The sequence below is a fragment of the Coloeus monedula genome (assembly GCF_965178545.1).
Source record: "Coloeus monedula genome assembly, chromosome: 5".
Lineage (NCBI taxonomy): Eukaryota > Metazoa > Chordata > Aves > Passeriformes > Corvidae > Coloeus > Coloeus monedula.
This window is the reverse complement of record NC_138785.1, coordinates 73,073,223-73,085,625: the sequence shown is the minus strand read 5'-3', so window position 1 is coordinate 73,085,625 and position 12,403 is coordinate 73,073,223. Positions and strand designations below refer to the sequence as shown.

General features: G+C 39.2%; 1 protein-coding gene across 2 annotated transcripts in view; it reads left to right on the top strand.

Moving 5' to 3' along the window:
* Positions 1-12,403, top strand: part of DNAAF9 (dynein axonemal assembly factor 9) — a 67,361-nt gene that overhangs the window by 27,016 nt on the left and 27,942 nt on the right. For both annotated transcript variants that reach the window (XM_082281950.1, XM_082281949.1), the window contains exons 11-21: positions 760-841; positions 1,482-1,518; positions 4,157-4,244; positions 4,654-4,730; positions 5,012-5,056; positions 5,506-5,551; positions 5,863-5,974; positions 6,449-6,519; positions 7,254-7,304; positions 8,109-8,196; positions 10,912-11,015. In XM_082281950.1, the coding sequence (XP_082138076.1) occupies positions 760-841; positions 1,482-1,518; positions 4,157-4,244; positions 4,654-4,730; positions 5,012-5,056; positions 5,506-5,551; positions 5,863-5,974; positions 6,449-6,519; positions 7,254-7,304; positions 8,109-8,196; positions 10,912-11,015 (801 nt within the window). The remainder of the gene's footprint in view (positions 1-759; positions 842-1,481; positions 1,519-4,156; positions 4,245-4,653; positions 4,731-5,011; positions 5,057-5,505; positions 5,552-5,862; positions 5,975-6,448; positions 6,520-7,253; positions 7,305-8,108; positions 8,197-10,911; positions 11,016-12,403) is intronic.

Below are 12,403 nucleotides of genomic sequence, written 5' to 3'. Positions count from 1 at the left end.
GGGAGTGGCAGTGGTGTGAGCCCTGAGCAGGTGGATGTGGCTGAGAGCAGGTCTTGGTGGAGTGAGCGCATGAGTGAGGCCATGAGTTCATGAGCTTGTCAACATTTCATGTGGAGCTGCCTCAGGGATGGATGGATGTGGGAGTTCTGGGCACAAATCGTGTGTCCAGAGCCTGAGAAAGGAATGTTTTTGCATCCTGGTGAAATCTCATCCTCCATTTGCTGCTCTAACCCTATTTCTGTAAAAACACTTTCAGTTCTGTCTTTTCTTCCCTTGTTAACAGTAAGATACCATTTGATACCTTTGAAAGTGCAAGTACAGTGTTATTCTGATGTACTTGCTCCATCTGTTGTCCTCAGATTCTGATGCTGTTTTTAAAAAGGTGGTTTATTTACAGGTACAGGTGATACTGTTTTAATAGGGTGTCATGAAAATAGTAAATAAGACCAAGTGCCAGCATAGTTATGGGAACCTGACACACTTTCCTCTTCATGAAAAGAGCAGTTGACATAGGAAATTGAAAACACAAGTCAGAGCTCATCTCCTTTCCAAAGTCTTTCAACCATTCAGGTCAAGTCAAAAGTGAAATAGACCTTTGAAAACGTAAGTTGCTTTTTCACAATCCAGTTCCGTCTGTGTCGTAAACTTCTGTAGTCTGTCAGTGCTTAGAAGACTTAAGGGGAATGTAGTTAATTGTTAATTATTGCACCAATTTGTTTTACTGATGGCTTTTTGTATCTCATTAATACTGACTGCTAGGTAGTGCAGTGTGTATCTCCAAAGGGACCTCTGGCTTGTTCAAGGACCTATTTTTTTGGAGCCACTCACATTCCTTTCCTGGGTAAGTACATTAAACATACCAAGGAAGTTATTACCTCTGATTCCATGAAAAATTGCAGCAATTAAAGCTTTGCTTCCTGTATGAGCATCAGGCCACAGAGTGGTAGATTCTGTAGCCAGTGCATGAAATCATAGCAGATTTTTTGGGTAAAATCTGTCAGATCTGAGAGTGCAGACCCTTTTTTAAGTACTAAGCAAATATTTAAGTCCATGTTCCATATGGGTTTATAAAAAACAGTCTCCAAAAACACAGTAATTCAAATGGGTAGTTGTCAAGTAACTGAGGACTTTTAAAAGGATAAAGAAAATTCTTTCACTCTTATCTTTTATCCTCTGGTTTGGGCCCAGTATAATGAGTTACAATAGCTGTATTCCCAAATAAAAACAAGCCATGTAAAATTTTTAAAAACCATTTTCTTAGGTATTTCAAATGGCTGGAAGAGTCCATAGATAAAGTCAGTCCTTAGGGTTATCTTGAAATCATACTGAGCTCAGAAAAGCTGAAGGGAAGACGGTTGGAGGATTGGAATTACAGCCTGTGTTTGTCCTAGTAACATAAAATACTGGATAAATTTCATGTAGGATGTGCAGCAGAAATGTTCTTAAAGTGGTTAAACCAAACCTTTTTTTTATTAATACAGGAAATGACAATGAGATGCACAAGCAAACTGACCAAGTGTAAGCTGCCAACTTTTTATGTTATTCCTTACTCTTCTCTCTTTCTACCTCGTGGCAGTAGGTGAAACATGCTTTTAGTGGCTGTTGGCATTTGCAGACACATTTTTATTCAGAATAATGTGCCTGGGACAGGGTTTCAAAGGCAAAATGCTCATGGAGAGTTTCAGTGGGTGCAGTTAGGAGTTGTTAGTGTGGCAGCAGCAGAGTAGGAAAGGAAATAATAGTAAATTTTGCTCAAATTGTAGTAAAAAAAGTAATAATCTTAACAGTCACTTAAATATTTTACAAGATACTTCATATATACCAAGGGGAAAAGTATCTTGCACTGTAGCATCTTGCACAGATAGAAGGAAAAGTAATTTTTAGACCAGTTTAATGAACAATGTGTAAGATTTATGATGCTTAGTGAGAATGCCAACAGGGAACACTCAAAACTTGTGAAGAATTTCACTGTGTTAAAGTTAGATCAAAGTTAATTTTTTTAGTTGGGAAGCTGCAAAGCTTCTGCTCATTTTAACCTTCTCAAAATCAGACTTTGTTTATCCATGTTGATTTCCACTTCCTCTGCTTGTTGTAGTTCCCTGTCCAGCTGAGAACACAGTAGATAATCTGCTTTGGTCCTGCTCTCTCTCTTGATAAACCAGACCTTTCCTTAGAGATTTTGTCCTCCTTGTCAGTTGGGATCATTTTAGGAGCCTGTCTTTGCTTCTGCAAAGCTGTGTGACCTGGTAGCAAGATATTAAAGATGTGTCAGTACTCTCACACGAAATACTGTTGGCTCTTGGTAATTGTGAGACATAAAAACAGAGTAACTGCACTGAGCAGCAGATTTCCCCTTTTTTCATAGACAACTAAACTCCAGCAGGTATTTTTCTTGCCTGTATGTTCTCCTCAAACACTTCTTGTCCTTCTTCAAAAATCATTTGTACTAAGTACATTTTTAATCAAGGTGAATAGAGAAGCTCTGAACAAAGCAGGGGTTGATAAAGGCAGTAATTTTAAAAGAATATAATTTTCTTGGAAGCATCCCTGTATTGGTTCAAATAATCTAATTTCAACAACAGCAGCATAATTGGCTTTTCTGACAAACCTGAACTCATGATTTTTGGCTTAGTTTGCATTGAGTCCTGTAACTTACAGTTGTCAATATTTTCTTACAGTTGTCAATATTTTATAAAAAATGAAATGAAAGTATTTCATGAACACCATTCAGTCCAAGTTTGGCTGTATTGATTGGCTGGAGTGCATAAACCAACTCTGCAAATTGAAGGATAAACTGGGGTGAATTTTGTGATTCTGTTTTTTTTAAGAAAATGCTTCAAAAGCAACTATGTTGTTTTACATTTTGCACTCCTAGCTTTAAAATGTTAAAGTGGGAAGAAGAGTAAGGTAAAGGACACCTCACTGAGGTGTTTTCCTACAAATAGATAGGTGAATTTGAGGGAAAATAGGAATGGTTACAAAGTCTGGAAGAATTAGAATATGAAGGAATTACATTCCTTTACTGGGTGCAGTGAAAACATGCTAAGTGCATATGAAAGCACAGGAAATTGCAATCAAGAAACCTGAAAAAGCAGGGAGAAGGCTGAATTTTAAAATCACTTGCTGCTGTTGGGGATGATCAAAGACAAGCTTTGGTGCATTTTGAGGTTCCTCCACATCTGGGATCTTCAGATGCTTTTTTTCCATCCTTCAGGAATGCTTTGCATATGGCTTAAATGCTGTATCCTTCTCTTTCCTGCCCCCTCTTCCCTCCCTCAATATTGGCAGTGGCAGAGGAGTAAATGAGAGGACTTAAAATTTAGGGAAGCAGTAATTTTGTTGATCTGCTCATCTTTTTGTTATAATTTAGCAAGAAAACAGGGGCTGATGTTGCTTGGTTGGGCACATGTGGGTTTTTCCCAGTGGTTCTGGAGCTACAAAATAACTGAAAGTCATTCCTGGCTTCGCCTGACTTTGGTTTGTTTCTGTACAATTTTTTCAGTCCCCTTTTAAGAAGGGAATTGGACTAAGCTGAGTTTGAGATTTCATGGAATTGTGGAATGGTTTGGGTTGGAAGAGATCTTTAAAGATCATCTCATTCCACCCTCATCCATGGGCAGGGATACCTCCCACTATCCCAGGCTGCTCCAAGCCCCATCCAGCCTGGCCTTGGACACCTCCAGGGATCCAGGGGCAGCCACAGCTTCTCTGGGAAATCCATTCCAGGGCTTCACAACCTTCACAGGGAACAATTCCTTCCTAATATCCCATCTATCCCTGCTCTCTGTCAATGTGAAGCCATTCCCCATGTCCTGGCACTCCAGGCCCTGGATTTAGGATGTGGTTCTAAACCCAACTGCAGCAAAAGTCAACAGTAAAACATATTTTTTATTCTTGACTAACAAAAGCACCGGATACATTTGTGTCAAGAGGTATTTTCCTAAAATATCCTGTAATTTGAGCAATTTCCTTGCTCTAATTGAATTTTCTTACACAAGAAGCTTAACTGTAAAGCTACTTCTCCACTTATTTCACCAAGGACCCCTTCCTTATTATTAAGGGAGTTGTGCAATGAGAGGAAAAAACTGCTCCTTTAAAGAGAGGAGGAAGAAAACTCTACCTGTCCAGTAAATGTTGTGTTTGTATTTCTCTTCAGTACGCTGTTGTCGCAAATATATTCTGCTGTTGTAGAGGCTGTGCTTGCTGGCATTGAGTGCTATGCTAAAACTTCCACTGAATCCAAGGTAAATGAAGCCCCCTGTAATTGTTCTCTCTCTGTAATTGTTGATTTGGATTGCTTGCAGTTTGAGATTTACGTGCAAACCAAAATGAAAACCAAAATAATTCCAATGTTATGACGTGAGTCGAGTTCGTACCGTGGCCTCCAACCAGTCTCTGAATTCTGTTTAAGAAAAAAGAGAGATTTCAGAGTGTGCCTTAATTTTACCCATCTCCAGTTGGTTTTTCCAGCTTCTGGTGAATTTTCCTGACCTCATAGTAAGGAAAATGAGATCTGTGAAAGAACAAATTTTAGCCTGGTGCATCAGTGTGTTACTGTTTAGTGTCTCTTGTTGATGTCATGAGTGCTCCTGGAGCTGCTGGGATTTGGAAGGATGGGAAAATGATATTTTATTCTTTATTTCCTTTTTTCAGGCAAAGGAGGTGGCAGAGCAGGTGCTCCTGTCTGTGTTAGACACCGTTGGCTTAGCACAGCTGAAATCTGCTTTACGGTGTGTATTTCCATAGTTACTGATTGCTCATTGTCCCACTGGATTGGTTTCTTTGGGGGAAAAAATATTCATTATAAACTGAGAAATATTAATTTTAAACTGAACTTGCCTGGCTGCCAAATTCCAAGACTTCATAATGCATTCAGACTTTAAAAATCATTATAATTATTCAATTTTCCTGCTTTCTTAATCACTTATTTTCCTTTAAGTCTATTCCTGCTTATTTTTTACATTTAAAAGTACAAACCACACATCTCACCTGTACAATTTCTGTTCTACAGCTCCAAAATTGCTTTTCAAATTCAGGCTGTGAACAACCATGGCAGGTTTGTATCACTGTCTTACAACTTCTTGTTATTAATTAGTGCTTCTCATACAGTAATAAATGAATTTTTCTCTTCTTGGAAACCTCATGTTTGATTATTTCATATGAGATGTGCTAAATGCTTTTGAGTATGAGATAGTTCAGTGATTACATATCTGTAATTCTGTGGAATCTTAAAAACATTAAAAGGAATAAAAAGCAGTTGGGCAGACTAATTTTATTAACTGTTAATGAGTAGAAGCAGCATGAGCTCATTAAGAGTTTCATTTTAAAAATGCTTTTAACTTAGTAGATATCACAAATTTGTACTTATTTAATCCCCACACTAATTGACTGAAATGACCTGCACAAATAAGAGTGTATTTTAAAATAAAACAGTATTTTTGGCTGCTGGGGAGTCACAGAAAAATGATCTAACATTTAAATATTTAATTGTCATTGTTGTTCTAGAATTACTCCGTTAGATAACGAGGATAGTCTGAGTTTGATCAAAACGGTAAGTTATAATAATATTTATTTAATTAGAAAATAGAGCTCAAGTGCCTGTTTTTGTGGGGCATGCTGAGATTTTTATGGGAATACAAGTGTAAGAGGAGAGATGAGAGAGATTTCAGATGCTGGAACAAATTTAACGAGAAGTCAGAATTCAGAATAAAACATTACCGCGGATTGATGCTCTTGGGTTTTCACCACGATATAGGAATGGTGGTTTAGGATGTTTGAAAAATACAGATTTTACTGTTTCAATTGAAATATTTCAAATTCTGCTTTCTCTTCCCTTTCCCTCCAACTGCTGGATTGCTGCAGGCATCTATGATGGTGTTTGACATTCCAGACCTGCTCACGGGAAGAGGATGCTTGGGATCCGTTGTGTTTTCGGAGTCCTTTCTGACATCACAGATACAGGTCAAAGAAAAAGGTGAGTGTTTTAAATTCTGCCACCACTCTTGTCCTTCTGCTGGCTTTGCTGTGATGGGAAAGCCAGAGGAATTCCAATGGATGTTTTTGCTGTTACCTGGATGGGTTTGGAACCCTTTTGGTGGGGAGAAGAGCAAAGGAAGAAGCCATAGAAAGACCAGAATAAATCAGGATTTCTTTGGAACTTTGTAGCCAGCTCTGGGTGTGTCAGAGCACAAGAGGACTGGGAGTTAATCTGCTGTGAAAGCTTCATTTAGACACTCAGAAATCCTTAAAATAACAAGATTTTCAGATTTACTAAAGAAACTTCAAGTCTTAAAAGTAACTCACTGGGCGTTCTGAACTATATGGGTGCTATTAGTTTAGTGGCCATGGTGATACGAGGTCAAAGGTTGGATTTAGTGACCTTGGAGGTCTTTTCCAACCTTAATAATTCCCTGATTCCACTGCTTTGCTTCCCGTGGCTTCCCTGCAGATGGCAGCATCAGTCCAGACTCCAGGCACGTTATCCTGACCGCAGCTATCCCGAGATTTGCTTCCTGGCTGGTGAGTGAGGGCACACAGCCTCAGCTCAGCTCATCCACGCACACATCCACAAAGCAAAACTTGCTGTGGGAGTGGGGATGTCTGGGGGAAAATATGGACCTTGGGCACTGGAACAGAATGCTGTAATATTCACATATTCTGATTTTTTAAATAGGGGGAATAAGTGAAAAACTAAGTGGAAACAAGCTGGTTCCATCCATAGCACAAGTTTTAAATTATTTCATTTTCACCATGTCAGGTTTTTAGCTGTTTGAAAGTCTGGGTGTTTTTGAAGTGCACAGTTCGACCTTTGAAAAATCTGTTTATTGTGGGGCACTTTAGATTACCCCAAAAGAAAGCAAGGTCTGATTGCAGGGCTCTAATGCACTACACAGTTTAGAGGGAGAATTCCAAAGCTTGTAACAAAGCTGGGCATTGCTCTTTGGCAGTGCATGCTTGAACAGTAATAAAAGATAGGACTGGATGGGATACACTTTCTGTCTATATAATATTATTTAAGTCTATAAAACAATTTAATGAGGAGGATGTAGTGCAAGAAATTATTCTGGTCCCATGGTAACAGAGTGTTAAGAGGACAAAACTGTCTTTAAAGCACTCTGGGCTCAGGGCTTTTTCTGTCTGTGGTACCTGAGGTTCTTGTTTGCCTCAAAACTCCTTTAGTGGTTTTTATTTAACGTTAGCCTTCCTTTATTTATATAAATCACCATTCAAATGGAAGCTGTTTCTGGCTGCAGGTTGAAGACAGTGATGTGAAACTGTCTGAAAAGGCACAAGAAGTATTGAAGGTAAAATGAAATATTTTTTTAAACTTAAGAAGTTACACTTTGATGAAGCAGTATTTGAAAAACTTGAACTCCTACCAAACCCTCCTTTATTTTCGTGTGTTACTTCTCTTCTCCAAGACTTGCCTGTTCTGCCCTGCCTTTTTCAAACTTTGACATACAAAATATTATATTGTGTGTAAAAGTTTGAGGGTTCCTTTATTTCAAAGAATCACAAAACCCAAGAGCAAAAAGAGTTCTAATAAAACCATGATTTCATGGAAGTCTCACTAAACATTACTCATGGAGCTCGTATGATTCCAAAAGCCCCCAAAACTCGATGCAACTTTCTTTTAACTTAATTAGCATGCTAATGTCTAAAGGAAAACACTTTAAGCACTAGGGAAAAAAAAGAGTTTGGAATCTGGGAACACATTAGATTACATGAGTTTCACATTTGTGGTGTAATTTGTGGTTCTCAGGAATGTTCATTATAAGTAGATTTATTTTCATGTAATATACTTTTAGCTCAGTGGATTGACAAACTAAAAACAAAAAGCTCAGCCTTGTGGTTGTGACAATAACTTGTAACTTCATAGCTGCTGGCAAAACCAAAATGGGGGGAAGGCTTTTAAAAATTCTCCTCTTGCCTTGCTCTCTTTCCCTGGTCCTTCTGTATCCAAGCGGGATAAAACTCTTTTAAAGTTCTGACAGATGCTGTTTGAAAAGAAAGTATTTTCTCTTGGAGCAAAAGCAGGAGAAAATGTTCCTGCCTGGATTAGTCCTTGATCCAGTCTGTGATGCTGCTGTTGTTTTTTTCCTGTTTAGGAAGACAAATCTTTCCTGGGCACTTTACTCACTGGGGGTGATGGAGTGTATGTCTATTCCAGCAATCCACAGGCTGTGCCTGCAGAAGGTGAGATGTAGTTGGTTTGGTTTTTTTTTGCTTGTTTTTTTCTTGTTTTGTTCTTTTCTGGTTTGGTTTTTAAACAGAGAGAGAGAGACAGGATTTGGGATCACACTCTGGTGAGCCAAACTATGCCATCATCTTAAGGTTTCAATTTGCCTTTACAAGTCTCTTGTGTTAAATTCCATGTCTGGTTGTTTTGTCCCCAACCTCTGCCTGAAACTCCTGGTCCTGGAAGGAGGATTCCTGCTGAGCTGCAGGCTTTGGAGGCACATGGCACTCTTTCTTCCATGATGGTCACTGAGGCTTTGCAGACCTGGGAGGTGGCTTTTCTCCATAGCTCACCTTCAGAACATGCACAGACTGGCTCTTCCTGTCCTTGACAGATGAGGTGCCAGATGTTTTCTGCCTTTTCTGTATCTATACGAACGTGGGGTTGGAAAGATTGGGTGTTGCAGAAGTGCCATGGGCTCCCAGCTCAGGGGGAGAAAGCAAATATTCCTATCAAAGCCTGCTCCTGGAGCTGATGCGTTCCAGTTTTCTTCCATTGTCATTTTCTCTCAGGAATTCAGAGCTTGTCAGCACAGGTGCTCACTGTGTTACAGAAAAATGCCTGGTCTTGGTTCTTCTCAGATCCAACCCAGTTACAGCTTTTTGGCACAAGATCACTGGCAGCAGTCTTGGATTATTCCTCCTCTTTTGGTGCCTTTTGCTTCAGGAACTTAAATAACATGAATATCCCAGGAATAAGACTGAAGGCAGTTTAATGGCACTGTTGGATTTCCCTCTCTTCCTTGGGCCTTGAATCAATAGATACTTTTTAAGGCACAATACTTTTATATTCTGATGTACAGAGAAGGTGTTGCTGTCACAGTGCTGATGTGCAGCAGAAGGTAATGAATTATCTGACATTAAGTGCTTGGTGCTGACAGAGTTTAGAGGAGAACCTTCGGCTTTATTGTCTTTGCCCTGTGGTGTCGAGGATAAATAATGATGTGCAAGGCAATTAAACAGCAACCCTCACATAAGGGAAGCTGCTTTTGCTCTAACTGATCAGATTTCAAAGAGAAGAGGTTAATGCAGACTGTGATATTCAGCTCTTTTGCAATGCAGTGCTGTGGGCACTTGTTCACTCAGTAAATAACTGGAGAATGCTGGATTTTTTTTGGGCTTTGTTAAAAGTGACCCAAAAGAGCAATTTACTTTTTCCTTTTTTTTTTTTTTTTTTTTTTGGGAGATTTGTGGAGTTCAGTGTTTTGCTAACTCTTGGGCTGGAGAGTTACAAGTAGCTGGTGGAAGGGCCATTATGAAACACTGCAAGGAGGATGAGATTTTCTTAGGTGTCAGGTGACTGTGAAGTTGATCTTGTTCCCCAGTTTGTTGTGCTCAAATCTGGGCTCTGCTGAGGCTGCAGCCCTGTAGTCTGGCAGTGTGAGGTGCAAAAGGTGAATGGAATCATGGAATAGTTTAAGGATCATCCCATCCCATCCCACTCCCTGCCATGGGATGATGCCAGGTTGCTCCAAGCCCCATCCAGCCTGGCCTTGGACAATTCCAGGGATCCAGGGGCAGCCACAGCTTCTCTGGGCAGTCTCTGCGAGGGCCTCAGCACTCTCACAGCCAGAAAATCCTTCCCAGTATCCCATCTAACCCTGCTCTCCTTCAGCTTAAAGCCATTTTTATTAAAACAAAGCCTTAGTACTGAACAATTTTTGAAGATTTTATTCCAAGTTGCCATTTCAAGAGTAAAGCATCTTTGTTTCTGTATTATTTCCTCCCAGCACTGTTTATGCTACCTGTGCAAGCAGTTTTAGCTGGATATTTTCATTCCTTTGCTTTTTTTTTTCCTTACAGAAAATATTGAACCTTTCCCTTGACTCATAAACTTCCCAGTATGGAATGTGATCTTGCTTTTAGTGCCTGGTCCAGCACTGGTAGCAGAGGTCCAGCTCTCTGGGCATTTTCTTTCTTGTTCCTGTCAGAAATCAGCTCTTTGCTGATACCAGTTTCTATTCCACTTCAGTGGAATTTTCTTTTTTCATGGTATCACCCAGCCTTGCTGCTTCTCTTTTTTTCAGCTGCTTTCTTTCATGCAGGTTTGTTAAGAACCAAAATGTAAATGTTATAATGGTTAAGTGGACAAGTTAAACATTGTTATAATGGTTAAGTGGACAAGTTAAACATTGTTATAATGGTTAAATGGATCAGTTAAACACTATTACATTTGAAATTTAAGTGTCTAGTTAAATAATAATTTTAAAAGGTAAATTTTATGTTAATTTTTAAAAATTTAAACTAAATTTAGACAATGCTTCAATTTTCCACTCAAACATTTTTATACTGTTCAGTTTGTTCCAATGTTTACATTTTCAAGTATTTTGGATGCAATCTTTACTCAAGGTCTTGTATTGTCAATTTTGCATTTCTGGAAGTTTGAAATTTGACAGGATGGAATTTTTTTTGCTTTTAAATTTAAAAAAGTGCCTCAGAATATTTATGGTAAGTGGTTTTGTGGGGTCAGAGGAAGTCAAATGCAGTCGTAGTCATGCTTCCTGCCCTTGGTTGTGCTCACTAAATACTGTCCCAAATCAAATTTACTCCTTGTTAAATACAACAAAAACCTGCAAGAACATAGATTTCTTCCTCAGGAAGAAGAGACAGTCATCATGAGAAGCTGAAATGTTGATTTATACCTCATAGAATCCTTTTTCCTTCAAATTCTAGGCAAACTGTATTTCTTTTCCGATGGCATTCTCTTCTTTGATCCCCACCACGGCAGCATTTCCATTTCCAAGAACCACATGAGTTCCATTTCTCTCTATGATGGGGTGAGTATTTTTTCTGTTCCTACTGTCATAAGTTTTTATCAATTTTTAACAATAATTCTGTTGAGTTCTGGTACAAAATTTAGATTTTAGCTTCAGTTTTAAGTGTCTGTACAACTGTAATAACTGATGCAAATCTCGGCACTTTTGGTGTTGATTAACTAAAATTAGTGAGTAAGGAGGAGAGAATTTTGTATTGGAAGTTAGCAATGTGGTGTTAATAGTGTGAAAACTGCTTTTTATTAAAAACATTCCTCAAACATCTCACAGTGTGAAGTGATGGATAGAGAACAGTCAAGGTATGGTGAAGTCCTAGGGTGTTTGGAGGGTGAAAATGCTGCCTTTTATTAAAAATATATTGGAATCTATGACTTTGCCACCGGAGCAGTGTTCAGGCTCAGTGGGAATTGAAAGGTTAATGATGGCAGCTCAGCTCTCTCCTCCTCAAGGCAGAGACATTGAGTTAACCATCACTTCTTCAGGGTGGAAAAGAGATTATTTGTGTTGGTTACTGTTTCCTAAACACTGGAAAAAAAAAATCAGTTTCCTTTAGTTTCCCTTTTGTTCAGGTACAGTATTCCCCATTTGTTCAGTGGCCTCCTGCAACATTGTGCGGGGTGATTTCATCACACAATACAGGAAACCAGGAAAATACAATAAAAATGTGTGATTCAATTGAGATGAAAACACAGCAGCTCAGAGACTCTTACCTTAGCTGCCTTTTCTTGGACATCATATTGATTGCCCCTTGGTAGTTTAAGAAGCTATTTTAACACTGACCTTCCTTTTATTGTTTGAGTCAAGACACTCACTTTCATAGCAGTTGCTATTTTTGGGACCTGGCCATCATTCTTGAACTGATGCCAGATTTCTGTGTGAAGCTAAGCCTTGACAGGGAGTGTATTATTGTTCTACTGACTTGGCAGAATACAAGGGTGGAGGGTTTGAACTGTTAAGAAGTGACAGGAGAAGCAGGGTAATTGTTGGTTGCTCTTTGCAAAAGTTATTGCAGCAATATGGATGGAAAAGAAAAAGGGTAATTTAATGCTCAGATTAAAATAAAAGATACCAAGCCTCGAAGTGATGTGCAGTGTTCAGCAGCTTTTTCACGATGCCTGTGAGGTATTCTTCTTTTTCACTTGAAAATATCTACACTTTTGCTCCAGCACGTGCTGCAGACTCCTGTGCTGTGAGGAACTGAGCTGCTCCTGAGCTCCTGAAATCCCTGGGGCTCATGGACGTGGAGGGCAGGGGAGATTCTGGCCATTCATCAAGTGAACAAATACTACCAAGCAATATTTAGATTTCACAATGACATTAACATCTTGTAAAACTTGGGAGCTGGCGCCTTTCAACTTCGTGTCTGTGGGGATTATTGCTGCTGCTTTTCA